Below are 26,114 nucleotides of genomic sequence, written 5' to 3'. Positions count from 1 at the left end.
ATCCATCCACCTATCCACCACCCATCCACCATCATCCATCCATCATGTATCATCCATCCATTCATCCATCCATCCATCCATTCAGCATCTATCTATCATCCATCATCCATTTACCCACTTGTCCATTCATCCACTCATCCATCCATCCACACACCCATCCATCCACCCACCCACCATCATCCATCCATCATGCATCATCCATCTATCAATTCAGCATCTATCCAACATCCATCATCCATCCACCCATCCAACCATCCACACACCCATCCACCCACCCATCCACCTATCCACCACCCATCCACCATCATCCATCCATCATGCATCATTCATCCATTCATCTATCCATCCATCAGTTCAGGATCTATCCATCATCCATCATCCATCCACCCACTCATCCATCCACCCACTTGTCCATCCACCCGCCCACCGATCTACCACCCATCTACCACCCATCCACCATCATCCATCCATCCATCATCCATCCATTCACCTATCCATCCTCTATCCATCCATTCACCATCTGTCCATCATCCAGCCAGCCATCATTCATCCAACATCTACCCATCCATTATCCATCATCTATCAATTCATCTATCCATCCATCCATTGATCAACTCTTCCATCTGTTCATCTTTCCATTCTGCCGACACATATCATATGCCCACCCTGGGCCATGCACTCACTTCTCAGAATTTGCCATGAGAGTTCAGCTTCCTGGAGATGCAGTAGTACTGCTTCCTAAGGGACATACTATGCCCTCAGGCCCATGACCATCCATTTTGACCCTTGAGATTGGAGGTACTCTTGGGTTGTAATGGCACCTGCCAACCACCCGTGATGGAAGCCACCTACCTGCCCCCATGATGAGGCCTGGGGCAGTGTCCTTGGTGTGCACGGTGCCTGATACATAGGGGTTGTCTGCCCAGCGCAGGTGCAGGTGCAGGTGGCAGTCTGGCTGCAAGGAAGAGAAAGGAAGCAACTGTCAACACAAGAGGAGGAGCATCCTTAGGAAAACCAGGCCTGATGACAAACCTGCCCCTGTGGCTTTTTGGGAGAGAAGGCTGGGCCAGGAGAGCCTTGGAGGAATGGATGGAGGATGGGAAGCAGGTGTGAGGCTGACCTCTAGGGAAAGGGTGGGAGGGACAAGGGAAGCTTCAGCAGGTCCTGTGCTGACAGCCTGGGAGGTGGAATCGGGCACAAGTGAGGCACCCGGAAGGATCTGTTGGTTCCCTGGTCTAGATTAGGGACCCCCGCAGCATCTAGGTATGGTGAGACACCCAGGAGGATCTGTTGGTTCCCTGGTCTAGATTAGGGACCCCCGCAGCCCCTGGGTGTGGTGCCTCTGCTCACGGATGCAGCTGCTGGGGCTTCTCCCACTGAGGGCTCTTGGGCATGGGTCCTGGCAGGTGAGTTCACCAACATGGCTCCTGTGTGCAGTGCTGGGCTGTGGGATGTGATTCCTGGAGACTGCACGGCCCAAACTCATATTCATTCATTCACCTATGCAGAACTTTTATTGGGAGCCTCTTATGTGACCACAGTATCCCTGGCATCAGAGGATGTCACCCCATAAGACCCTCCCACTTTGAGATACAGAGGGGTGTGTTAAGTGTGCAAGAGCCCCAGGGGGCTGGCTCTGGAGACCCCATTTCTCCTGATCTCCCTCTGGCAGCCTGAGATACTGGGTCTCAGAGGTCTGGCTGGCCGAGTCCTCCTTGGTGACACAGGTGCACCACCAGAGACCCCACTGAACCGACAGATGCCGGAAGGCTTTGTGGGGGAATGACTCTGGGCTTAGACTCCCTAATTTCCCCAAGTCAGGGAACTCCATAGTGTGAAGTGAGGCAGGGCAGTCCTTAGGCTGGTCACAGAAAGGGCAGGGCTTGGACTCCTCGTACGTCCTCTAAATGGTGGTGTGGCCTTAGGAAAAATGCTTAGCCTCTCTATGCCTTTCTTTCTTCTCTGTGAGATGGGACAATAACCTCTGCTTCACAGGATATTGGATTAATATGGCACACCTCGGGTCCAGCCCTTCCCCTGGGCAAAGTACTGCCTAATTGTTTACTTCTAAGAATGGTAAACATTGTATTTGCCGCCTTAAAATTATTTTTTTTTTTTCTGTTAAAAATCTCCAGCTTAGAAATATCCTAGAACTGGGTGCCCAGAGATCCAAATTGTAACTTAAGAGGCACCACTAATTGTCTGGGCAGCCTTGGGGCTCAGTTTCCTCATCTGCAAAATGGAGACAGTGACGGTGAGGCCTGCTGACCCACTCTGCAGGGCTCATTCCAGAATCCCCTCATCATTGGGATGTCATATCATCTGCTAACATCCACGTCAGAGATAACTTCTCTCTTCATTTCATGTTATAATAACACTTTCTTCTGGCCCATGAATTGCTTATGTTTTACACAGGTGACCCTAACTTAAATGTTAAACTGTTCAGGAAATTGGATATTGACTTGGATAAGATGTGACCAGGTGGCGGCTGCAGTTGGCAGATGGGCTTTATTTGTCTACTCTAGGATTTAACAGATGTACGGGTTGCACTATATGTTGTACGATTCATCCATGAGCAATGCCCAGAGCAGGGAATCTATGGAGCCGGGAACGGACAGGTGGTTGCCAGGGGCTGGAGGCTGTTGGGGGATAGGGAGGTGACAGCTAAGGATCAGGGGCTTCTTTTTTGGGTGGTGAAAATGTCCTAAAAGGGACAGTGGTGATGGTGGCCCAACTCTGTGAATTAGACTAAAAGCCACTGAACTTGCACTTGAAAGGTGAACTATGTGGGATGTGAGATTTCAACAAAGCTGTTAAAAAACAACAAAAAAAGAGAAAGGTTGCAAATTCAGCTGAAAGGTGCCCCATGTCATTGCAGAGGCACATCCTGAAGATGACTGAGGGACTGAGACCATCCCCAGGGGAACCCAGGGAGTCCCGAGCTGAAGACCACAGGGCCCTGGGTGGCAGGAGCCTGGGCACTGTGTCACCCCTGGAGAGCCACCTGAGGGTTCCAGAAACACCTGGATCGAATGGCGACAAATAGGCCCCACTGAACACCTGTGAGATGTTAAGACGTTGCCCGTTGCAATAGATTCTTCCGATTTCTTATAATGGAAAAGCAGGTCTGGCACCTTTCAGTCCTACCCTCCTGCCCCCACAGATAGCTCAGGAAGGAAGACAGAGGCGGCTTGCTGGGGAAGGAGGCCGCTGTGATCTTGGTAGGCAGGGTTTGGCTTCCGCACTGCAGAAGGCAGCTCTAATCAGGAGAAGGAGCCCAGCAGGGATGTGGTGCGGGAGTCCCCAGCAGCAGCGTGCCTGGCAGAGGCCGCCCTGGCTCTGTCATGCTTTGATGTTCTAGGTTTTCTAGAAGGCCAGAGCTCATGGGCTGGTCTCCATCAACCTCTCCCATTCCCCTGATGAGCTGTGCACATCTGGTCACTTGCTGCGTGCACAGCGGGCAGAGTTGAATTAGAGGGTGCTGCTTCACAAACCCTGGCTACCTCTCCCCACCCCTCACCACTAGTGGCCTATCCTGGTTGCCTGGCACTCAGGCCAGAGAAGTGGAACCCTCCTCAGGGTTCCCTGTGGGGTGGCCAGTTACGGCCTGCAGGCCACTGGTGAACACAGGCAGCACTATGAACCCCTTTGCATTCACCTTGGGGCCTGCTGATGGCCAAACAGACGTCTCCCCCCGCTCCTGAGGCAGCCGCAGGCACCGTGCTGGTGTCTGACACACTCACTCCCACCCGAGCCTGGGCCACCAGGTGAAAGGAAGGGCAATGCTGGCAGGCCTGGAGGAGCCCGTCCACAGGGCACCGGGATGCCCTGCACAGGTGGCAGGCCAGTGTGCATCAGGAGCCCCAGAACTAGCCTTGGGTGCATGTCGTCAGAGACGGGGCTTCCTCCGAGGCCACCCAGAACAAGGACAGGAGACCCCCAGGACAGGCTGTGGCCCTGGGAGTCTGTGCAGAATGCTGCAGTGTTGACCGAAGCGGGCCTGGGTTCCTGCAGGGCTGGAGGCAGGCCAAGCTGGGGGCTGATGCTGTCCCAGGACTCTCCCTTCTCTGCCTGTTTGGCACATAGGGGCCAGAGGGTGCCCTAAAGAAGTATCTAGCAAATCATCAAAGGCTACCAGATGGACCAGGACCGGGAGATGCAGCACCAGCCACCTGGATGCCTAGCACTCATCGCAGCCTCACGCCTCAGAAGAGTGACTACGGATTGTGCAGTGAATGAAGTTTTATGCTGAATTCAAGATGCAGACAGATTCAAAGCCACCTTCCAATGAAGCTGGATCATCCTAAAACAGATCTGATCATGCCACTCCTCTGTTAAAAGCCATCCCTGCATTTCCCCATTGAGGGAAGGAGGTATCCCCAGATAGGGCACAGGTCAAGTGGCCTGGGCAAAGATTCGTGACCCAGAGTTAGGAGAAAAACAGAGGGCTGAAAAATCACGCACATGTGTGATCCCCATGACGACTTTGTAACGTGTGTATGAGTGAAAAGATTGTAAAGAACAAAAATACCCAGTTACTGTTTTTCTGGATGGTGTGATGCTGGTTATACCTTATTTCCCTTTTTATAACTTTCTGTATCTTCCAAGAATTCTGCAATAATCAGGCATCACTTTTATGAGCACTAAGTCCTCAGGTACAGTTTGCCCATTCATTGAGGGGCTGTGTGGCTGCAGGAGGGACATAGTCAGGAGGTCCTGTGAGTGGTCCAGTTTGTCCTGCTTCTGCACTTTCACCCTTGGAGATGCCATGGCCACACACACAGGATAGCCCAGGCCTTCTGAGCCATGCGGGTGTTATATATATATATGTATGTATAATTTTTATTTATTTTTTTGAGATGAATCTCACTCTGTTGCCCAGGCTGGAGTACAATGGCACGATCTTGGCTCACTGGAACCTCTACCTCCCAGGTTCAGGTGATTCTCCTGCCTCAGCCTTCCAAGTAGCTGGGATCACAGGCATGTGACACCACGCCCAGCTAATTTTTGTATTTTTAGTAGAGACGGGGTTTTGCCATGTTGGCCAGGTTGGTCTCAAACTCCCAATCTCAGGTGATCCGCCTGCCTCAGCCTCCCAAAATGCTGAGATTCCAGGGGTGAGCCACCGTGCCCAGCCTGCGAGGCTGTAGTTTGATGTCTGTTGTGCCCCCGTGGGCTCCGTGCATGTGGCTCTACGTTCCCCTGTGCCCAGTCAGGTTCCCACATGCCTGCCTGGGGCTGCACGCTCACCAGTTTGCTCCTATTTCATCGTTTCAAGGCCAAGACATAAATCTCACCGAGGTTATCTCCTCACTGAGCTGCATAATCGCAGACAAGAATCTATTCTTAGCAAAAACTTGCTTTGACAGATTAATATGGCTTAACTTTGCCAACGATGATACAAAAATTAGCCCTTTCACAGCAACTCTGTTCTGGGAAGCATTTTTACAAAGGGCAGGTAATTAATTCTCCACACAGGTCGACAGGTGTTATCAGCAGGAGTGGGGGGCTTAAGCAGAGGCAGACAGCAGGCTCCTGAGAGGCGAGTGTTCCCAAGTCAGAGCTCAAGCCTCAGCTTAGAGCAACAGGCTGCCCTGGGAGCCAGAGTCCCGCCCTGGCTCTGGGGTGAGGCTGTCTGGGAGGAGGAACTGCCCGCCTCTTAGTACCATGGCCTCCATGGGCCAACACTGGGGCCGGTGGCAGCAGCGGCTCACCATTTTCTAAGCCCTGCTATGTGCCAGGTGGAATCCCAGGAAGACAGGGAATGTCTTCTGTTTTGTTGGTTGGTGTGTTCTGAGCCTGCGGAACAGTGCCTGGCACATAGCAAGTGTTCACACAGATTTGCTGAATATAACCCTGTCAAACAGGTACTTTTGTTCTTTCTATTTTATACATGAGGAAGCTGAGCCAGAGAGATGGGTGGTTTCAGGCATCCCCAGTGTGTAGTGTCTAAGAGAGGCTTCTGGGTGACACCGGGAAACAGAGAAGCAGCATGCCCAGGGAAGGCTCCTCAGTGGAGGGAACATGTGGGCAGGGTTTTCAGGTGTTAGTAGGAGCTTCCTAGATGAGGAAAAGGGAGGGGGCACTCTAGGCCTTGGGGACAGTGTAGAAAGAGGGAGAGCTTGGAAGGGACGAGATTTGCTCTTCCTTGCAGCTTGCTCCATGCCAGGCATAGGCTGGTCTCTGCATTCTTTGATCTCATCCTCACCCCAGTGCCACAGGGATGTTTATCATCTTCATCCCTTTTCAACAGAGGCTCAGAGTCACTGGTTGATGTAGCCAAGATCACACAGTCAGGGGGCTAAGACAGCAGCTCTGTGCAGCTCCAACACTAGACCCTTCTCCCACCCTGAGTTGCCCGGCACCCAGAAAGGGGCAGGGATGCTGGTGGTGGTGAGCTCCCTGTGGTATGCAAGGAGAGAGGCCCCGGGAGAGGCCAGGTCTCATGGGGGTGTTGGAAGGGGAGTGAGAAGCCTGGTCAGATTCTCTTGGCCCATTCAGCCTCTTCCTCCCTTGCATCCACTGGACCCTGGCAGCTGAGTGCTCACCTTAGCTAGGATCAGGGCTCCTTACAGCTCTATCTTTCCTTCCTCACCAGCATGGGCCTGTGCACCACCTGGATCCCTGGTAGCCACATCACAGCTGGCAAGAGTCCCAGCTACTTTGAGAGATCCCTCCCAACTCTAGGCGACCAAGAACTCAGGTAGTCAACACTTCTATTCATGTAGAAAGGTGTCCCTGGGATAGTGGGCCAGCTTTGGGGCTCATGATGTCTGAGCTCTGGCCCAACTCCATCACTTACTGACAGTGTGATGGTACACTGCCTTCCATGGCAAATTAGAAGCAAGTGTCTGCTCTCCGGCCCTCATTCCCCTGGGCAGAGTACACTTCCCAGATCCTTGATGTTGACCAGTAAGATTTAGCAGATGTACCAGCAGGCTTGAAATGTACTTGCCTGTTTCTCTTTATCCTCTTGTACTCCTGGTATCACCATGAGAATTAAGCTGATTCCAGGAGAAGGATGCAAGATGTGTAGAGCGGAGACCAGCCTAAATCAGTCAATTCCCCGACATATGAGCAAGCCCAGACAAGATCAGTAGAGCTGCCCAGCTGAGCCCAGACAAGGTCAGCAGAGCTGCCCAGCCAAGGTTGGCAAAGCCACTCAGCTGAGCCCACCTGTAGATTTGGGAAATAAATGTTGTTTTCGGGTGGCTTATTGCACAGCAATTCTGTGTGAAAAACTGATACACTTCCCTCTCTGACCTCCAATTAACTTTTCTGTAAAACAAGGAGTTTCATTTGACCCTCTCTACCACGCCCAGCAGAAATAGGTGGTTCATGTGTCTCAGATGGTCCTTCTCAGACATCACCACCTCTGACCTTTTTGATTACTGAAGCTATATCTAGCATCCACCCCATGGATGGTATGTGATGGGAGCCGAGGTACTTACAGGCTTGCAGTTGGTTGGTTTTCCATTCATGTCCATGCTGGGTGGCCTCAGGTAATCCCAGTCACGGCCCTTGTTGTAGGTTATAAGTGTCATCACTTTCCCATCAATTTTTTGGTTTGCCAGGAAGACTCCTTTCACCCCTCTGACCTGGGACAAAAATACAAGAAGGACTGTAACCTTACACTGGAGCACTCTGATGACCATGTATCCACCGTGCTCCAGCCCACATGTGGCCTCATTTCACACTCACAGTGGCCACCAGCTGAGACACATTCTAGAGGTGAGTGAGGTTTAGAGGGACCAGGGATCCAAGACTCTGGCCCCAGCTTTAATGGGAAGCTAGTTTGGTCTAGCTCTGAAGCCTGAATGATCTTCATGGTGCTGAGCTGTTCTCCCAGGTCCAGACACCAACCATCAGATGGCAAGTGGGGTTCTGGACCTCTGACCTGCCTGTCCCTCAAACTCACCCCATCCTTGCCTCAGAGGTCCTGATTCAGAGCTCAGATCCCCCCAGTGCCCCTTGTTTCTATTGGATCATGCATCCTGGACCAATAGAATTGCCTCTGGGGACCCCCAGCTCAATCCCCATACAAACATGCCAATGAATGAAGACAGGAGGGTCCATGCTTCCACTAGAACACCCAGGACAGGGCTCCACTTGCCTTCAGTGCTCAGGGCTAACCTGGTCCCTTTCTCAAGGTTTCCTAAGAGGCCCATGGCAGTGACCCAAACATATCCAAGAGTGGTTACTAAGTTGACCTATAAGAAACGTGCAACTGTCAGCAACTTCACATAGTTCAACCGAGTGGTTTGCTCCCAGAGAGGGTCTTTTCCTGCAAGCTCCTTATTTCATGGAGGGTTTTGACTCATATTTATCAAGATCCACTAGTGTGGTATGAAGAGGCACAAGAACGCCCACCACTTGTCAAGGCCTCCTGTGTTCCAGGCCACAAACTGTTTCTACACCTGTATATGCAGCCTGCACCATGGGAAACTGAGGCTCAGAGGGGGTGCCAACTGCCCAAAGGCCCATAGCCAAAGATTCTAGTTAGGATAGTAATGGCCTACAGCTATTAAGTGCTTCTATGTTACAGGCACTGAGCTTAATACATGTCCTCTCACTGAATTCTCACAACTCCAGCAGGTCCTCAAGGGGAGAAGAACAGCAGCCATGATGATGAAACCAGAGGACTGGGGTCTGAGCTTCCTGCAGCTGCTCTAACAGATGGTCACAAACCCAGTGGCTTCAGACAACACACATGTATTCCCCCACAGCTCTGGAGGGCAGAAGCCTAGCATGCGGCCACAGTCAAGTGTCAGTAGAATCACATTCCTTTTTGGAGGCTCCAAAGGAGCATCCCTTTCCTTGTCTTTTCCGGCTTCTAGAGGCACCGGCATTCCTTGGCTAATGGCCCCTTCCTTCATCTTCAAAGCCAGCAATGCTGCATCTCTCTGACCATGTTTCCACCATCACATCTTTTCTATCTCCTGACTACCTCTTCCAATGTTAAGGACCCGTGTGCTGACCCTAGGCCCCTCCAGATAACCCAGGTCATCTTCCTGTCTGCTGACAAGCAGCCTTAATTCCATCTGCAACCTCATTCTTCCTCTACCACATAAGGTAACATACATGCATGTTCTGGGGCTTGCGATGTGGCCATCTTTGAGGGGGGCACTATTCTCTCCAGCACAGTCCCTCCTCTGACCCCCAAGGACGCACATCAGTCTTCAAGCAAAATACAGTCACCCCATCAAGGTTTCCAAAGTTCTCATCTCATTACAGCATTAATTCAAAGTCAAAAGTCTCCTCTAAATATCACCAGATCCAAAGCTCCAAATCTTCTCATCTAAGTCATCTAAACCAGATGTGGGTGAGCTCTGGGTAAAATCCAACTGTGGAGCTGGGAAACTAGCAAACGAGTTGTCTGTTTCAAAGTGCAAGGTTGGGGCAGGCATAGGGTGGTAGCTACAGATCTTTAGCCTCCCACTGACGGCTGTGGCTTGTTTAGGTTACCGTCGGAGTTGGCTCTCAGAGACTCAGGGCTGCCTTCACTGGATGTGGGAGTTGGGGGGCAGGGCAGGCTCTTTTCCTTGGGACCCACCAGGTCTTATCAACACAGACAGGCAGAGTTAGGAGCCAAGTGGATCACACTGTGAGCATCCTCCCAGAATTTCTAGGGAACGTCATACGTGTGGCAAATCCATGCACAGAGCATTCCGCTGCCAGTATTATCTGCATGGGATGCTGTGGTCTAGGGGGTAGCCTTCCTCTCTGCAGAGGAAGCTTCGTCCATGGTCCTGCTGGGCAGACAGTCTCAGAGGCTGGGATGAGCCACCTCCTTCTTGCCCATGTGGCATCACTCTGTCTCCTGCTCACTCGACTTGATGACTACAGATGGGGTCCCTGGCCCAGAGTCCAGCTTCTTTGTGAGATGCGGTATCAAGTGCAGGCCCTGCAGAAACCCAGGACTCCATGTCACAGGGGTCTTGAGTTCCCGCCAGACTCTGGGCTTGGTCTGCAGGAGATGAGCTGCCGGGGGCTGGGAGAGGGCAGAGCGTGTGCATGTGTGTGAGACTGTGTCTGTGTGTGTGAGTATGAGTGTTGGCTATAGATTGGCTGCAGACAGGTCCCTCTGTGCTAGACTTCGGACCAGCCACACACCCACCAAATGGCTGCTCATCCTTTGCTGTGTGGTCTGGTGCTGAAGGGAGGCCCGGGGAACGTGCCGCAAATCTTTGTGTCTTATAAGCTCATAGAACCCCGACAAGGCAGGTAGGACGGGGACCCAGGGACATCACCCAGAGGGCTTCTGCCCTGCCCATTGCTTGGTGGAAATGCTTTTCTGCTGTCCTCCGGGCAAGTAGAAGGCTGATTGACCCATGATGGTTTTTGTTATTGGGTAATTGCCATTTTATATCCCAGCTGGGTCTCCATGAAAATGCTCAGCAATAAATAACATGGATCCAGATATAGGCCAAGGCCCCTGGGTGGGTCTGGTTGGCGGAGCATTAGCTCAGAATATCAGTGTGTCACTGCATAACTGACCATATCACAGCTGTATTCCTTCCTGTGTCTGCTGTAAAAAAAAGTCCCACAAGTTGTTTGGCTTCAAACAGAAATTCATTCTCTTGGAGGCCAGAGTCCAAAGTCAAGGCGTGGGCAGGGCTGTGCTCCCTCTGCAGACCCCAGGGAAGGATCCTTCCTGCCCCTTCCAGCTCCGCGCCTCCAGCCCTCCCTGGCCTGCGGCTGCAGTCTCTGCTTCTGTCCCCACGGGGCCTCTCTGTGAGCCTGTGGCTCCTCTCCTGTCTCGGATAAGGACACTTGTGATTGCATTTAGAGCCCCTTGGATAATTTGGGATGACATCTGCTTGAGTCTTTCACTGCATGATGCTGCAAAAATCTCTTTTTCAAATAAGGTCACATTGCAGGGCCTGGGTATTAGGATGTGGGCCACCATTTTGATGCCTGTTTCGGGGTCGCCATTCAGCCCATTGAGATGCCTGCTGCCAGGGCTCCTTGGGGGTAGGGGACAGGGCTATATTCCCTAAGTCCCCATTCATAACCCAAGCTCCAGCACAAGAGGAGTCCAGGAAAGATTTGCTGTCTTGCCTCGAACCTAGGTTGTGCCCCGCAGGGGAAGAGATCCCCACAGCCTTCTGAGGCAGTACCTGGCTGTGTCATCTGCACCCAACATTTTCCCTGGATGTGCTGCTGGGTGCACAACCACCACGACAGCAACAGTACTGGCCATGTGCAGTGAGACTCAGGGGTCAGCCCCCATGCATTGAATTATCCCTGATCCCCAGAAAGGGCAAGTGCTGGGCAAACAAAGTGAGTCCTCACTTGGAATCAGGTGCTGCTCTGCCTATTCAATAGGCATGACAGCCTTAAAACTCACGGCAACCCTGTGAGGAAGGTGCTGTTACCATCCCTGTTGCACATAGGCAAGCACAGAGAGGTTAAGAAACCCACCTACAGCCACAGAGCAAATACATACCAGTTCATGGACCTGACCCCGGGCAGTCAGGCTCCAGAGCTGTGCTTGTAACAACCAGCTGTGACCCATGTTTGATGCTTTTCAGAGAAGGGATATCCCTTGGGAGGGCACCCAGGTGGCGGAGAGCGGGTGTCACCTTGGGACCGGGCCACTGCAAACCTCTTCTGGCTCCTTGCTTCCTCTTGCCTTGAGGTTTCTGTGGGTGGCTCTGAGCTCCTTCCGCACCTGGCTAACTCCTGCTCAGCCTCTTCCAGGAAGCACTCCCTGACTTCTGCCCCAGGCTGGCCAACTGCCTCTGTGCTGTGTCTTCAGGCCCTGGCACTCTCAGTCAGAACTACAGCTGGGAGCCATCTTCCTGCTTCATGAGGGGTGAATGGTGCATGTCATATCCAGCCTGTGTCCCAAGGGCAGGGCCCAGAACATGGCATGTGGTGGTGCAGGCATCACAGATGCCTGTGGACAGGACGGCCGTGGAGCCTCACCCCACCCTGTTCTTGGCACCCTTCCCATCCATCATCACCCATCCACTGCCTTCCAGAGCCACGTTTTGCTGGACCCAGTCCCCTCCTAGAAGCTCACAGGGCAGGGCCTTTGGGACACTAGGGGTGGGGTTGGGCGCTGCCTGCAGGGGGCTTTTGGCAGTGAGACTGTATCTGCATCGTCCGCTGGGGAGGTAAACCCTGACAAATGGGTTATCATTGCAAACAAATGATTCCATCTGTGACTTTCCTGGGGACCACAGTTCTGCTGCTTCTGGCAAGGGTGGGATGAATGCTGAGCCTGGTGCCTCCCACTCACAAGCCCATCAATGCCACTGCCTGCCCAGCATCTACTGGCCACCCACAGGACACTCCGCCAGCCTGCGTCAATGGGCCACTTGGGGGTGTCCTCACAGGCAAGAGGAAGGAGCTTGGAGGTGAACAACTGAGAGGGGTCCCAAGAGGAGGGCACCAGGCTCAGAGCAGACAGGTGGTTTTCCTGCTTACGTCTGGGTCTGCCTGGGTGGGTCGTTTGCCTTCTCTGAGCCTCAGTTTTCTGACCTGTAAATGGGCCTGGCCAGGGCAGGGCTGCTGCAGGGATCCAGGTGGAAATGGAGCAACAGTGGCGCAATATATGGGGCATTCTCTGGGGTCAGTGGAGGCTCATGCGGGAGGCCCAGGAGGGACCCGGGAGGGCAGCAAGGAAGGCTCCCATCCGAGCTTGGATGGTAACCCAGGAGGGGAGGCAGGGCTTTGTATATGGTGAGAGAAGTGACAGGAGGGAGGCTGGAGGGCTGGATTCCAGGGAGACAGAGAGAACGAGAGTGAGAGAGAGCAAGCGAGAGAGGGAGAGAGAGAGAAGAAAGGCTAACTTCAGACACAGAGAGGGAGAGGAAGGAGGAGATGAAGGGCCTGGGGCAGAGAGAGAGAGGGAGAGACGGAGAGAGAGACGGGGCACTCAGAGAGAAGCACTGCCCTCAGTGGTGACCCCAGCCCAGGACTTCTGATGAGGGCTTGTGAGGGAGTTGGCAGAGAACACTCAGGCTGAACCCAAGTCAGTAAAATGTTATTCCCTCAAAGAATTCCATTCTTCTCATGACAAAAACTTGTACTCGATGATCACTGTACTTCGAATTTCCCCAAGAAGGAAATTCTCTTCCTCCAAAAATACCTATATAATAGCATCTTGGCCTGCAAAGCTTAAAATATTTGGCTGTTCACAGAAGATGTGTGCAGATCCCCAAGACGGCATTAGAGACAGACAGAAGGGGAGGGAGAAGGAGGAGGTGGGGGGAGAGGGCAGGGGGTTGGCGGCAGACCCCGCCCACATCCACGCCAGACCCACCTCCAGGATGTCGATGAGCACGCTCTCCTCCGCCTGCCGCGAGCTGCGCACGTCCTGCAGGACCAGCGCGTAGCGCACGCCGCGCGGGTCCGACTGGTACAGGTTGTAGGTGTCCATTTGGTACCACTCCTGCACCGCCACGAACACCTGACTCTCGTCCGTGCTGATGATCTGCAGATCCTGCGGGGATGTGCGGGGAACGCAGGGTCAGGGCCAGGCTGGGGGCCGCCCGTGGGAGGAAGAAGGCAGCTGCACAGGCCTTGAGGGTGGGGAAGGCCTCGGGCTCTCCTGGAGCCAGTCTGGCCTGGATTTGCCTCCTGGCTTGGCTGCTCTGAGCCCTGTGGCCTTGGACAAGTCTCCTCACCTCCCTGGGCCTCCAGGTCCCCATCTCTAATATGGGGATGGCGTCGGGATGCTCTAAGCCCAGTTATGGGAGGGTGGCCTGGGGACACCTCCTCCTGGTCCCACATCAGGCTGTCTATCCATCCATCCAACAGTGGGGAGGTGGAGTTCTTCCTCCATGCACCCCCAAATGGTTGATTCCAGGGGGTGAGGGCTGGAGCCCCTCCCTCTCTTCCTATCCACAGGAACAGGTGAGTCTCTGCTCCCTCCTTCATTCAACACACATTTGGGAAGCACCCACTCCATACCAGAAACTCTCCAGCCACTGGATACCTAGAAAGGCCCTGAGTGCAGTGGGGAGCCAGGTGTGGCCCTGTCCTCTGTGACCTGCAGGGAGGCGTCTGTGGGTTCATCCACTAAAGCTTCGTTGTCCAAGGACACTATCCCCACCTGTACACGCTCCAACCTTCCTCCTGGTCCCTCTGTGCCGGTCCCTGCCAGCCCTGAGCCCTGGGGGCACGGTCTGGAGGGGGAGGCAGAGAAGGAGCCCCACCAGGACCCCATAAGGTGGTCTCAGAAGGTGAAAGGGCAGCCAGGGCAAAGTCCCTAGCCTCGGTTTCCATTCGGAAGCAGGTGTGTTGGGCAGCTCTGGAGTGGACTCAGGGCAGTGGCCTTTGGGTTCAGTCCCAGGTTTTTAAACTCAGAAAGCAGCCAAAACCCAATAGAATAAAAAGGAAAACCAGGGATACCTCAGTTTCTTGTTTTCTTTTCTTGTCCAGCCAGCACCAAATGCGTGTGGGAGGCATGAGTAAAGGGGTCTGGACAGGCCCATTTTGAAGCCATGACCAGCTTCCCTCCCACCTCTGTTTCTTTGCCTTCTCTCACTCTGGAACTTTATTGCCCTCTGAGAAGACAGTGCCAAGTTCCAGGGGCAGAGGACAGGTGACAGAGGAGGGCTCGGCTGGCCCCACCTATGGAGTCACCCCTCCCAACTATGGCGTGGCTGTGGCTGGGACGCTTGGGGATGCCTCCCTTCACATGTTCTCATCTAATGGGAGGGCCTAGGGAAGGAGTTTGTTTTTTTTTTTTCTGTATAATAACAGATCAAATCCCGATTCTGCCTGGTGAAGCTCAGTTTTCAGTGGAGAGGGAGGAAGAAGCTGCCTTAGCAGGTGGCTCAGGGCCGGGCTGGACTCCTGAACGCTGAGGCCTGGCCCCTTCCCCTCACTGCCCTGCCTGTTCCCTGTGCTATGCAGTCCCAAGGGCTGTGCAGAAAAGGAGAGTGATGCTGTTTTGCAGCTACCATGCAGCCCACAGGCAGAGAGGACCCCACAGTGGCAGGAGCTGCAGTCCTGTGTCTATGGACCGAAATTCAACACCCAGAAATGACTGGCACCGAAGGACACAGAACCAGGGAAGGATGACAGGGCAAGGTGCCAGGGCCTGGCTGTCCCCACACGTGAAGTGGGACCATAGGTGATGCAGAGCCCACGGAGGCACGCGAAGTGCCCGGAGGCAGCAGGCTTGTGGCTGCTCTGTCCTCCTCACCTCAGCTCCTCCTTCCTCCCCACTCAGGGCCATGGGCCAAAATGCACTCTGTCATCCAGGCATTGGTCATTCTGCTGCCCAACTAGGGGAAGGCTTGTCCACCAGCCCGGGCTTTGGCAGGGAATTAGACCGTGCAGTCAGATTGTCAGGTAGCATGTGAGACTCCTGCAGGGGTGGCAGGGGGACTGCGATTATGGGTGCTTTGAGCTCAGGGGACTTGGTGTCAACCATGTCGTCAGGATTCAGTATTTACCATGATTGCAGCAACTTACAGTGTGCCTCCTATGCCCCTGGGTAAATGTTTACATAACCTGGGTAAATGCATTGGGTAAATGTTTTCCACAATCTAGGAAACAAAGAAAAATGCATGAAGTGACTCGAGGTTACGAGCAGTGCCCCTAGAGAGACCTGACACCAGCGTGTTCAAATGTTTACGTTTGGGCTTTCTCTCAAGTGTGATGCACATATTTTTTTCACGTGTAGTTTATAGTTTGCTCCTTTACATCATAGGCAGAGCATTGTCTCTACCATTAAAATGATCTATAAACAGCACTTTTAATGACTGCATGATATTCCATTTTGTGGATGGGCCATATTCCACCGAGCTGCTTTCCTACTGGGAAACCATCAGCATTCTCAACATAACTGGGAGATGGTCATGAACGTTTCTAGACACAGATCTCTGGCTCTCTGGTTATTTCCTTGACACAAACTCCTAAGAAGGGAAATTGCCACATTGCAACATTTCGAAAGCTCTTGTTACCTGTTGTTAAATTGCTATCCTGAAAGTTTACATTAGTTCCTTCCCCACCAGCAGGAGTAGAGAGCACTTATTTTGTTTTACATATGCCAATATTGAGAACAGTCTTTTTAAAATATTTGCTGATTAGAGATTTATAAATAACAGGCAATTTTTGCTTCCTATTGCATTTACTGTCTTCTTTGAGAAAAGATAGTAGAGACATTTTGATATTTTTAAACGAAGGATGTGAGACACATTCAAATATACATCTAGTATATATGATTGTACATATTTGTATGACCTGGAGAAATATGTGGAAGGAAACACCAATCTTGCCAATATTTGTTATTAGGTAAATTAGTTTTGCTTGTGAGTAACAGAAACAGGAAAAAACTCTCTTTATTAGAGAGCTCTAAGAAGCCACACAGGACAATTCCACTAGCATCTCACTGGCTAGATTTTAGAAGCATTGACCACATGTAGTTGCAAAGGAAGCTGGGAAACGCAGTCTTTTAGCTGGAAAGCAATGTACTAGCCAAAGTCTGTGGTTTGTTGAACTAAGATGAAGGGGCAGAATGGATATGAGGGGTATCCAGGACTTTCAACAATACCTCCTTGAGGAATGAGGAAATGAGATGGTCAGGGAAGGGAGGACTGGAGAGGCAAGCAGGTAGAAAGGGTATCTAGGCATATACATAGTATTGTTTTTTATGTACATAGTATTGTCTATTATGTTGAATTATAAGGTAAATAGATGTACTCCTCCATTAGTTGTAGTGAATGCATTTTAAATAAGTAATTTTGGAAAAATTTAAAAACATTTTTTAATAGGCATGATGGGAAATTTCTCCATAGATGTTTATATAAAATTCTTGAAACAGTCTAATGAACCAACACCTTCATCAAATTCTTTCAGCACTTTGAATGTATCAGCTCACTGCCTGCTGAACTCTGGGGTTCCTGATGAGACATCTGTTGATAATCATATTGATTATTGCTCATATGTAACAAGTCATTTTTCTCTTGCTACTTTCAAGATTCTCTCTTAAGAGTTTCAATTTTTGGCCAGGCATGGTGTATCACAGCTGTAACCCCAGCACTTTGGGAGGCCAAGGCAGGTAGATCACTTGAGGTCAGGAGTTCTAGACCAGCCTAGCCAATATGGTGAAACCCTGTCTCTATTAACAATATAAAATTAGCTGGGTGTGACGGCAGACACCTGTAATCCCAGTTACTCAGGAAGCTGAGGCAGGATAATTGCTTGAACCCAGAAGGTGGAGGTTGCAGTGAGCTGAGATTGTACCACTGAACTCCACCCTGGGCAACAGAGGGAGATTCTGTCTCAAAAAAAAAAAAAAAAAAAAGAAGAGTTTCTGACTTTTGACAATTTGGTTATGTGTCTTGGTGTGGACCTCTTTGTGTTGATCCTTCATAGAGTTTGAATTTTTAGATATTTATATTCATGTTTTTCATCAGTATAAATTGATGGGGGAGTTTTGGGCCATTATTTCTTCAAGTAGTCTCTCTGCCTTTATCTCTCTTCTGTTCCTTCTGGGACTCCCACAATCATATGTTGGTCTGCTTGATGATGTCCAAAAGCTCCCATAGACTGTGTTCACTTTCAATCCTTATTCTTTCTGCTTCTCAGCTTGATAATTTTAATTTTCTTATCTTTAAGTTCTCAGATTCTTTCTTCTGCCTTTCAGTTCTGTTTTCAAATCTCTCTAGTATTCTTTCCAATTATTCTTTTTAGCTCCAGAATTTTTTTTTTGGTTCCTTTTTATTTTTTCTATCTCTTTATTGCTATTTCCATTTTGTCCATACATCATTTTCGTGTTTTTCTCTATTTTTCCCTTCAGTTCTTTGAGCCTCTGTAAGACACTCATATTAAAGTCTTTGTCCTGGTAGATCTGCCATCTGGTCTTTCTCAGGGAAGGTTTCTGTTTATTTTTTTTTCCTTTGAATGAATCATACTTTCCTGTTTCTTTGTATGCCTCATAACTTTTTTATGTCAAAAACTGGACAGTTGAGTCTAATGTCCAATTAGATTGGACAATAATATGGTAACTCTGGAAATTAGCTTGTCCCCTTTCCATAGAACTTGCCATGTTTTGTTCTTATTTTTGATGGTTGTAGGCTATCTCTTTACCAAGGATCAGCCGTACATGTAAGCTTAACATCTTCCTAGGCCTTTTCTGAGCCTCTGCTTTTCCCTGGGCATGCATGGTGATTTTCTAAATTCTCCCATATATACAGTTGCTTTTTAATGTCTGGCTCCCAAAAGGGAAAAGGGGGAAAAATAAAAGAAAGTAAAACAGGCTGTGACCCTTTAAATCTCCTGGAAGCTGTTTCAACTCATGGTGGTTGCAACAGTGGCTGCCTGTCTGGGTATCTGCACGTCTGTCATCAGAAGCAGTCAGTAGTCAGAGCACAGATCCTCCGTATTTGGAAGACAAGGTCCTTATAGCACCCCTGCGCCCTCCACCTCCTTCAAGCTCTGTGCCTGCTGCTCTAGGGATACATGCACATTTGCCTGCCATGAGGCTGGAGTGGGAGATGGGAAGCCTCTACCAGGCTAAGAGCTGACATTATCCAAATTGACTTTGATATGTCATCCATGCCTTGCCCTGGAAAACGCAGGCTCTAAAATACACTTAAGAATTCCAAAGCAGTTACACTGGATGGGTTCTGCCAATGCCATTGCCATCTAGGTGGGAAGATGGATTCCTGGGGCGTCCTGCTCTGCCATCTTACCTGATGTCACTTCTTTCTTTATTCATATGGTTTAGAAATTTTATTTTACTTTAAATACATTTATGGCAAATACAAGAATATTTCACTTTAAATTTGCTTTTACCCACTGTTATGAATGCCTTTATATAATTGATAGTTATTTGGATTTTTCTTCTCTTTTGTCTGTTTATAGCTTTGGCCTATTGTTTACCTCTGTTAGGGAAACTAAATATTTTTTTTTTTAATGATGAAAAATAAATAAGCAAAGGATATTGACAAATATAAAAACGGCCCACCCTTTACAGTTTTCACAGACAGGTAAATTAAAACAGCAGGATGGTATCATTTATACCCTTTAACATAGAAGGAAAATAGAAAACAGTGGCAAAGCTATGTTGAAGCTGATCTGTTCCAACTTTGTTGGTGACAGCAGCCCAGCTTGCCCAAGCAACTAAGCTACACAAATATTTATATCCTTTGTTCTGAAGTTCTTCTTAGATTTTAACTTGAGAAAATTAAAAAGAAGTACCTGTGGGCACACATAGATTCATTGCAGCACTGTTTATAATTATAAAAAAATGGAAACAACCCAAATCTCCAAGCAACAAGAGTCTGGCTTAGCTCAACGAAGTACAGTCTCCTCAATAGAAAGCTTCACAGTCATTTAAAGTAGATATCACACATCATTCAAGAAACAGTCTCATATGAGACTTTCACAGTCTATAGTGTCCTGTGAAAGCAGGCTGGAGACCCAGGACTGCTTGTAATTCAGCTACATAAAAGCCCTTTTGCATATGGCTGAGGAATGTGGGGAGACCAAGAATTGGCGGGGGAGACATCGGGTGGATGGGGTGAGAGGTTTGCAGGTGAGCCCCCTGCTCCAATGTCTATGATTTTCATAATGTTAATTAAGCAATTAAAAATATATATATAAAAAAAGAGGGGGTTGAGTCTGTGGGAAGAGGAAATAGGCAAGTTACAAATTCACCATAAAACAACAACATCTATGAGGAAATTCAATTAGCCACTTCTACAAATTGTTGATGGGAAACACTGGGCGGGCTGCTGTCCTGACCTGGGTGGAGAGGAAGCAGGCAGGCTGGCTGGGCAAAGGTCTCAGCTACATGAGATGTGGTCTTGAAGACCCCGGAGGGCTCTGGGGGCCCCGTTCTCCTGACAGCAGCCCAGCTTGCCCACTCCTTGATGAGGAAGTGACCATCATCTTCAACTGCTGGTCACTGGGTCCTGTGTATGGACCCCTGAGGAAGGACATTGACAGTCACAGCACATGCCACTTGCCCTGGATAAGTCCCTGGTCGTCCCTTGAAACTTAATGACATGAGGCTGGGTGTGTGTCTGTCACTGCTGTGAGAGCCTCTTGATCCTTTTCAATGACCTCCAATTTCCGTAGAAATGGAGGAAGAAGAAAATCAGGGTAAAATGCACACTGTTAAGGGTCCACAGCGGGAGACACGACCTGATGCTTCCTGCAGATCTCACTGACATCACATCTGTAGGTCTAGGGAGCAGAGGTTCAGGGAGCCATCGCTCAAGGTCACAGAGGTCATGACTTACAGCCATAGGCTCCTGAGAGCACCCTTGGCAGCAGGCTGACTCCTGGCCCAACCACCCCAGCCTCCAATGCTAGAGGGGAGCAGAGAGAGTCCCTGTATGGGGCTAATTCTGGGCTGTGCACTTTCCTCTCCCCAACACCAGGACAAAGAGCCCAGGACACAGGAGCTTCTAATGCTGTAGCCCCCAAAAGTCAAGGGAAGGCTTCTCAGATGCTGAAAAGGTCCCTCACTCCAGAGGGACAGTCACCTAGTGCCTTTGAAATGAAACCATTAGCTTTTAATTTACATACTCAGCCAAGCCTGGCGTTCAGTCTGTTAAGCTCACTCCTTTTTTCCTTTTCTTTATTTTCCTTTTATTTTTTTTCTTGTTTTTTAAAGAGAAGTTTTAAAAAGCCCTCCTAGACTTTTCCCATTTTTGGCTCCGGAGAGGTCTGAGGGTGCCCAGCGCAGAAGCTCCCGTGGCCGAGCACTTTACAACAAGCCACAGCCTGGGCTTGGAGGGCCCAGAGCCGCTGGCCCCTCCCAGTCCACTCTCACTCTCTAACCCAAGGTCTTGGCTCCCGCTCTGCCCTCCTCCCGAATGACATTCTCCCTTGCTCTCTTCAGAGCTGCCCTGGAGCTTCGGATAAAGAGTCCCTCCCACTCCCAGCCTCAGAGGGGCCTCCATAGCTGCCTGGCCTAAATCAGTCACACATACGAGCACACCCACACACACAAACACGTGAGCATACACACGCACACACACGCACATACACACTCATACACATGCCCTCCATCACCCTCTGTCTCTCCCTCTTGTTCCCTTCTTAGCACAAACCACAACCTGCAATTATTTTATGCATTTGTCTGTCTACTGGATCTCCTGCCTGTTCCCTGTCTGCAAAGCCCACGGGAGCAGGAGCCTGGGGCTTCTGATTCACAGCACGGCCTCCTAGCACACATTCTGGTTTATATTTGGTGCTCAGTAAATAAATGTGGAGGAAGGGAAGGTTCATCTGCTTCTCAACTATGCATGTGGGACAGAGATCTTCAGAAGGTGTCATCCCAATGTCCTCAGGAGGGAGGTGTGGCATGAGGCTGGGCTGGCTCACCCGGACCTCAGTTTGAGATCTGCCTTTGTTTCTAACTAGCTGTGTGATCTCAGACAGGTTACTGCCTCTCTGAACTTCCATCACCTCCTCTGTTAGGTGGGAATAATATATTAACAGCAGGGAGAGAGGCCCCAAGGCAGGGGCAGGGGCAGAGTTGGGCAGTCCCCAGCTCCCCTGGTCCCCCTTCTTTGCCTTCTGAAGCAAGAGAAAGGCAATAGCATTAACTGAGCACCTACTGTATGCCAGGCAGCATACTAGGTAGCTGGAATGCAGAGGTGAGTACAGCAGAGATCATCTCCACCCCAGCAATGTCAGAGGAGAGCGGGAGATGGACACTGGATGGAGGGGTCCCTGGTACCCTGGGCACCAGCAAGGAGAAGAGTGGGATGGGACCAGAAGACAGAGGCCTGGGCTCGCCTGGGGGGCCATTAGCAAGCAATATTTCTCCTGAAATACCACACGTGCAAGAGTTCCGGGGAAAGATGAACCAGGCAGAGGGAAGAAGCTGGCAGAGGCCTAGGATGAAGCTGGGCACAGCTGAGTCTGGAAGGGCTGGGTAGGCTGGAATGGAGCGTGTGAGGGGTGAGTGGCTAGAGGAAGCGAGGCCACGCTGTTCTTGTCCATCTTGACCTGGAACCGCCAAGCACCTGTGTGTGAGTCCTGCTGCCCCACGAGTCAGGATAGGCTTAGGGCCTGGCCACAGGGCCAGGCAGAGTGGGGAGCCCCTTACCTTTGGCAATGCATACTTCGGCAGCTTCATCAGGACAAATTCATTGCGGCGATAAGAGACATAGTATTTTGTCCGGTTTGCTGATGTTACCTAACCGGGGGAAGAAACACATTTTTGAGAGGCTTAATTCCCTCTCCAGCCAGAGTCTCATGAATGGAAAACTACATATTATATTCAGCAAGTGAAAATGCCCTTTTACTTTGCTTATACCTGTTCTGCTTGAAATGAGCAGACTCCTATTCATCCTTCAAAGCCCCACATCAACACCCCTCCTCTGAGAAGTCGTCCTCTGCTTCCTTCGGTCAGAACTAACTTCTTTCCCCATGCTCTCTCTTTGCCTTGTTTCTCTGCATCCAACTTATGGAACAAGGTGGAAAAAGTTCCGATGGAGAAGGAGACAGGCCAAAGATGAGCTCATCACTAAAGGTGACCACTGAACTTCGAGGCATGACAAACAAAGCCAGCACTATCCTGAGTGCTTTTCCTGGGCAGCTCATTTGATCCCATAACAATCAACCCCATTAACTGTGGCCGTGGACATCTGTCCCCAGAGACAGAAAGGCCCCTTCAGGACAGGACTATGGCAGGTCTCTGATCACAGAGGCCACGGATCCTCACTGCCACGGAACCGGAGGTGCAGCCTCCTGAGCCACCAGCACCACCACCTTGTTTGTGGTGAGGTGGGGCTGGAAGGGCTGAGGTTTCTCGCATCCCAGCGCAGGCTGCCGGATCCTCTGAGAAGCAGGGTGGGAGGAGGGAGGAAGGGAGAGGGCAGGGGAGGCCTGGGCTGGGGCAGGGAGAGCTTTCCTCTGCAGTTGTTGAGAAAGATGGAAACCAGGATGGAAACTGGATAGAGCCAGTGGCCCCCCCTTCTCCTGCCCCTCACAAACAATGTCGCGAGCACCAACACCAGACAAGCTCAATGTGACCTTGTGCAGAATGAGACCGCCTGAGACCACCCCGCGATCGGGTCCGAACACAGACCAGACGTGGATGTCATTCAAACTTCCAAGATGCCCAGACACCCACCCTGGCTGAGATGAGCGAGGGCTGCTGCTTCACAGCCCGGCTCCTGCCTCCCCTGAGGCTCCCGCCCCACCAAGTCTCCCGCCCCCCTGAGCCTCCCACCTCCCCTGAGTCACCCCTCCCTCTAGAAAAGATTGAGACGCCCGATCCTAGCAGGACCTCATGTCCTCACATCCCCCAATCCAGAGTCATGCCCAGCTTCCTTGCAGCCCCCACAAATCACCTCTGCAGCCCACACCTGACAATCAGGCCCTTCTAACCCCTCTGAGACGCCCAGGTTCCCCAGGGCATGTGTTCCCCCTTGCTGCACTGAGTGACAACCCAGCCTGCTCCTCCATAGGTGAGCTCCGGGGGTCTTAGGCTGCAGGGCTTTGACAGGCCAGCAGGTCTAATGTTTAGAAACCACTCAACATGGGACATGGTTGCCCAGAGAGCTGACCCTGTCTTTGCTCTAGTACTTAGTGAACATCCGCAGAAATGTAATGCTAGGCGCTGGGAAAGCAGGTGGTGGGTTCAGACCTAGAACCCAGCCTCAGTTTGCCTGAGTCAGGTGTAGAGACAAAAGGAGTAAAGGGTACGGAATGACACAGTGGGGCCTGGGCTGTGACGGAGGAAGGCACAGGGCTGGAGTTCCTCAGAGGAGGCACCAGTGAGCCTGAAGTGGAGGCGGAAGACTTTCTGGAGGAGGAAGTGCATGATTGAGTCTTCCAGAAGGAGCAGGAATCAGCCCGCGGAGAAGCGAGGCACAGCACAGGGAACAGTGCGAGCAAACGCACAGACTGAGGATCAAAAGCCAGGGGCTGGGCTCAGTAGAGAGCAGTGGAGACTGGGCAGGGCTGAAGGTCAGTGCTGGTGGCGGCAGAAGCCTCTTGTCTGGCCTGCTTTAACGGTGGGGGCTGGGATGCCCACGCCTGCCCTGGCACCTAACTCCATGGTGGCCCTTGGCACAGAGTGTAGAGTGGGGAGCTGGGGTGATCAAGTGTGGCTGAGACAGGGCAAGGAGGCGGCTGGGGAGCATGGAGGGCCTTCTGGGGAGAGGGCACCCAGCAGCTGCCCTCAAGGGACTTTTTTTGGGGAAACGTTGGATTTGTTTTACAGGATCCCAGAGGGCAGAACGGACCCAGTGGATGGCAGTCCGATGAAGCAGACTCTGTCTCAGGGCCAGAAGAAACAGGCCAGTGACTGGGGCTACTCAGCAGAGGGCTAGGCTGTTTCAGGGATGCTGAGTTCCGCATCCATGAAGGTGAAGAAAAGCTGGATGGATTGGTTGTGTGCTAGAGTTTCTGAATTAGCTGGGACCACATGGCTGCTGAGGGTGCGCCCACTTGTGACCTGAGGGCACAGGCAGCAGGGTCCTGGTCACAGGGCTGTGGACAGATGGTGCCTGGCGGCCAACAGCCGGGACCAGAAGTAGTCCTGGTCAGTTCCAAAGTCACTGATAAAGCCAAATGGGGCTAAATGGGCTTAGGTTTGGGGACCCCAAGTGGCTGGGAGGTTCATGGTGACCAGAAGGGAGGTGGAGCCTCCGTGTCCCTGAGCCCCAGTGCTGGGTTTGCAGGGGCTTCTGCGGATGCCTGTAGCCACAGCTACAGTCAGAAACCGTGACCTGCAAAGTAACACTCGAAAGTGAAATATTCGTTTTATTGCCTCTTTTCTGAGCGATTCCATTTTGGCCACAGGCAGCTCATCCACCACGTCGCCTATTGCCAATTTCCCAAAGCCCCGGAAGCAACCTTACCTTAAAGAAGATGTAATCGTCCTGCACAGTCAGAGACCCGTGGTCAATGGGGCCTGCGAATGGGGCTGCCAGCAGCTTCTCGGAGCAGTTGTGGATCGGGCAGGTGATGTACCGAAAACCTACAGGAGAGAGGCACCGGCCCAGGTAGTCAGACTCCATCCGGAGCCAGAGACAGCCCGAGACATGTGCTGGGCTCCATCCTCCAGCACCACTGCGGTGCGGCTTCGTGGGTTGAATTCTAAAGGCCACGGCGATGACACCTGTGGCCGAGGGTGTCATCCTGGACTGTGGGCCACCTGCACTCTGACACGAGCTCCTTCAACCCTCAGGAAGGTGTTTGTGCTACTCTGGAGCCTGCCGTCCCCTGCAGGAGGGGTCAGCACAGCTGACGGTGGGCACCTCACCACGCCGACATGCACGGCCCCCACACCCTCCTGGTCTCTCACACCTAAGCCAGGGTGAGGGCGGGTGGGGCTCAAGGGTTCTTTTCCCCCAAATTTTAAGCAAATGCTTCCACCCTTTTCCAGATGTTTATGGTTGAGCAATACTGAATGCATGCTTTGCCAGGGAGCTGCTGATTTTAAGTCCTTCTGTTTCTCCAGGGCAAATTTATATGGAGGAGCTGGAGCCTGGAGGCCTCAGGAAGCTCTGCGTTCCAGCTTGTGAGCCAGGAGCAAGATTTATCCGAAGAGATCAAGGGAAGGGCACCTCCTCCTCCTCCTCTCCGTCTTCCTCCCCCTCCTCCTCTACCTCTTCCTCCTCCTGCTGCCTCTGGCCCTGGGTGATCCGGCAGCATGGAGAATGGTTAAGGGAAGGGGTTTAGGGACCAGAAAGGCCTACCCCTAAGCTCAGCCTCAGGTTTCTGCACTAAACAACGGGGTAGGCCTACCTGTTCTGGCTGTTCCAAGGAGGCGGAAGGCAGTGTACACAGAGGGTACGTGGGCAGCAGCGCCAGGCCACTGCCAAGCCCTCCTGAGCCACGCCCATGTTCCCTTGAAACTGCCTGGTGTGCCCTGTGCTCAACACTGAATTTCCCACAGCTGGAGATGCAGCAAAATGACTAGCTCAGGGACATGCTCAGTTGACAGTCTACTCACTCACTCACTCACTCATTCACCCGCTAACTCACTCACTCATTCACTCGCTCACTCATTCACCCACTCACTCACTCATTCACTAACTCGATCACTCATTCACTCACTCATTCACTCGCTCACTCACTCTCTTGCTCACTCATTCATCCACTCACTCACTCGATCACTCATTCACCCACTCGATCACTCATTCACCCACTCACTCACTCGATCACTCATTCAC

General features: G+C 51.4%; 1 protein-coding gene across 1 annotated transcript in view; it reads right to left on the bottom strand.

The window, feature by feature from the left end:
• SORCS2 (sortilin related VPS10 domain containing receptor 2) overlaps positions 1-26,114 on the bottom strand; it is a 542,685-nt gene that overhangs the window by 47,724 nt on the left and 468,847 nt on the right. The window contains exons 7-11 of the mRNA XM_023206691.1: positions 24,798-24,916; positions 22,034-22,123; positions 13,274-13,453; positions 7,452-7,598; positions 853-955 (exon numbers count right to left, since the gene is read on the bottom strand). Coding sequence (XP_023062459.1) covers positions 853-955; positions 7,452-7,598; positions 13,274-13,453; positions 22,034-22,123; positions 24,798-24,916 — 639 coding nt within the window. The remainder of the gene's footprint in view (positions 1-852; positions 956-7,451; positions 7,599-13,273; positions 13,454-22,033; positions 22,124-24,797; positions 24,917-26,114) is intronic.

Source organism: Piliocolobus tephrosceles, chromosome 3 (assembly GCF_002776525.5).
Source record: "Piliocolobus tephrosceles isolate RC106 chromosome 3, ASM277652v3, whole genome shotgun sequence".
In the NCBI taxonomy this organism is placed as follows: Eukaryota; Metazoa; Chordata; class Mammalia; order Primates; family Cercopithecidae; genus Piliocolobus; species Piliocolobus tephrosceles.
Note: the sequence above shows the minus strand (reverse complement) of the source record. Positions and strands in the feature narration are given on the sequence as shown.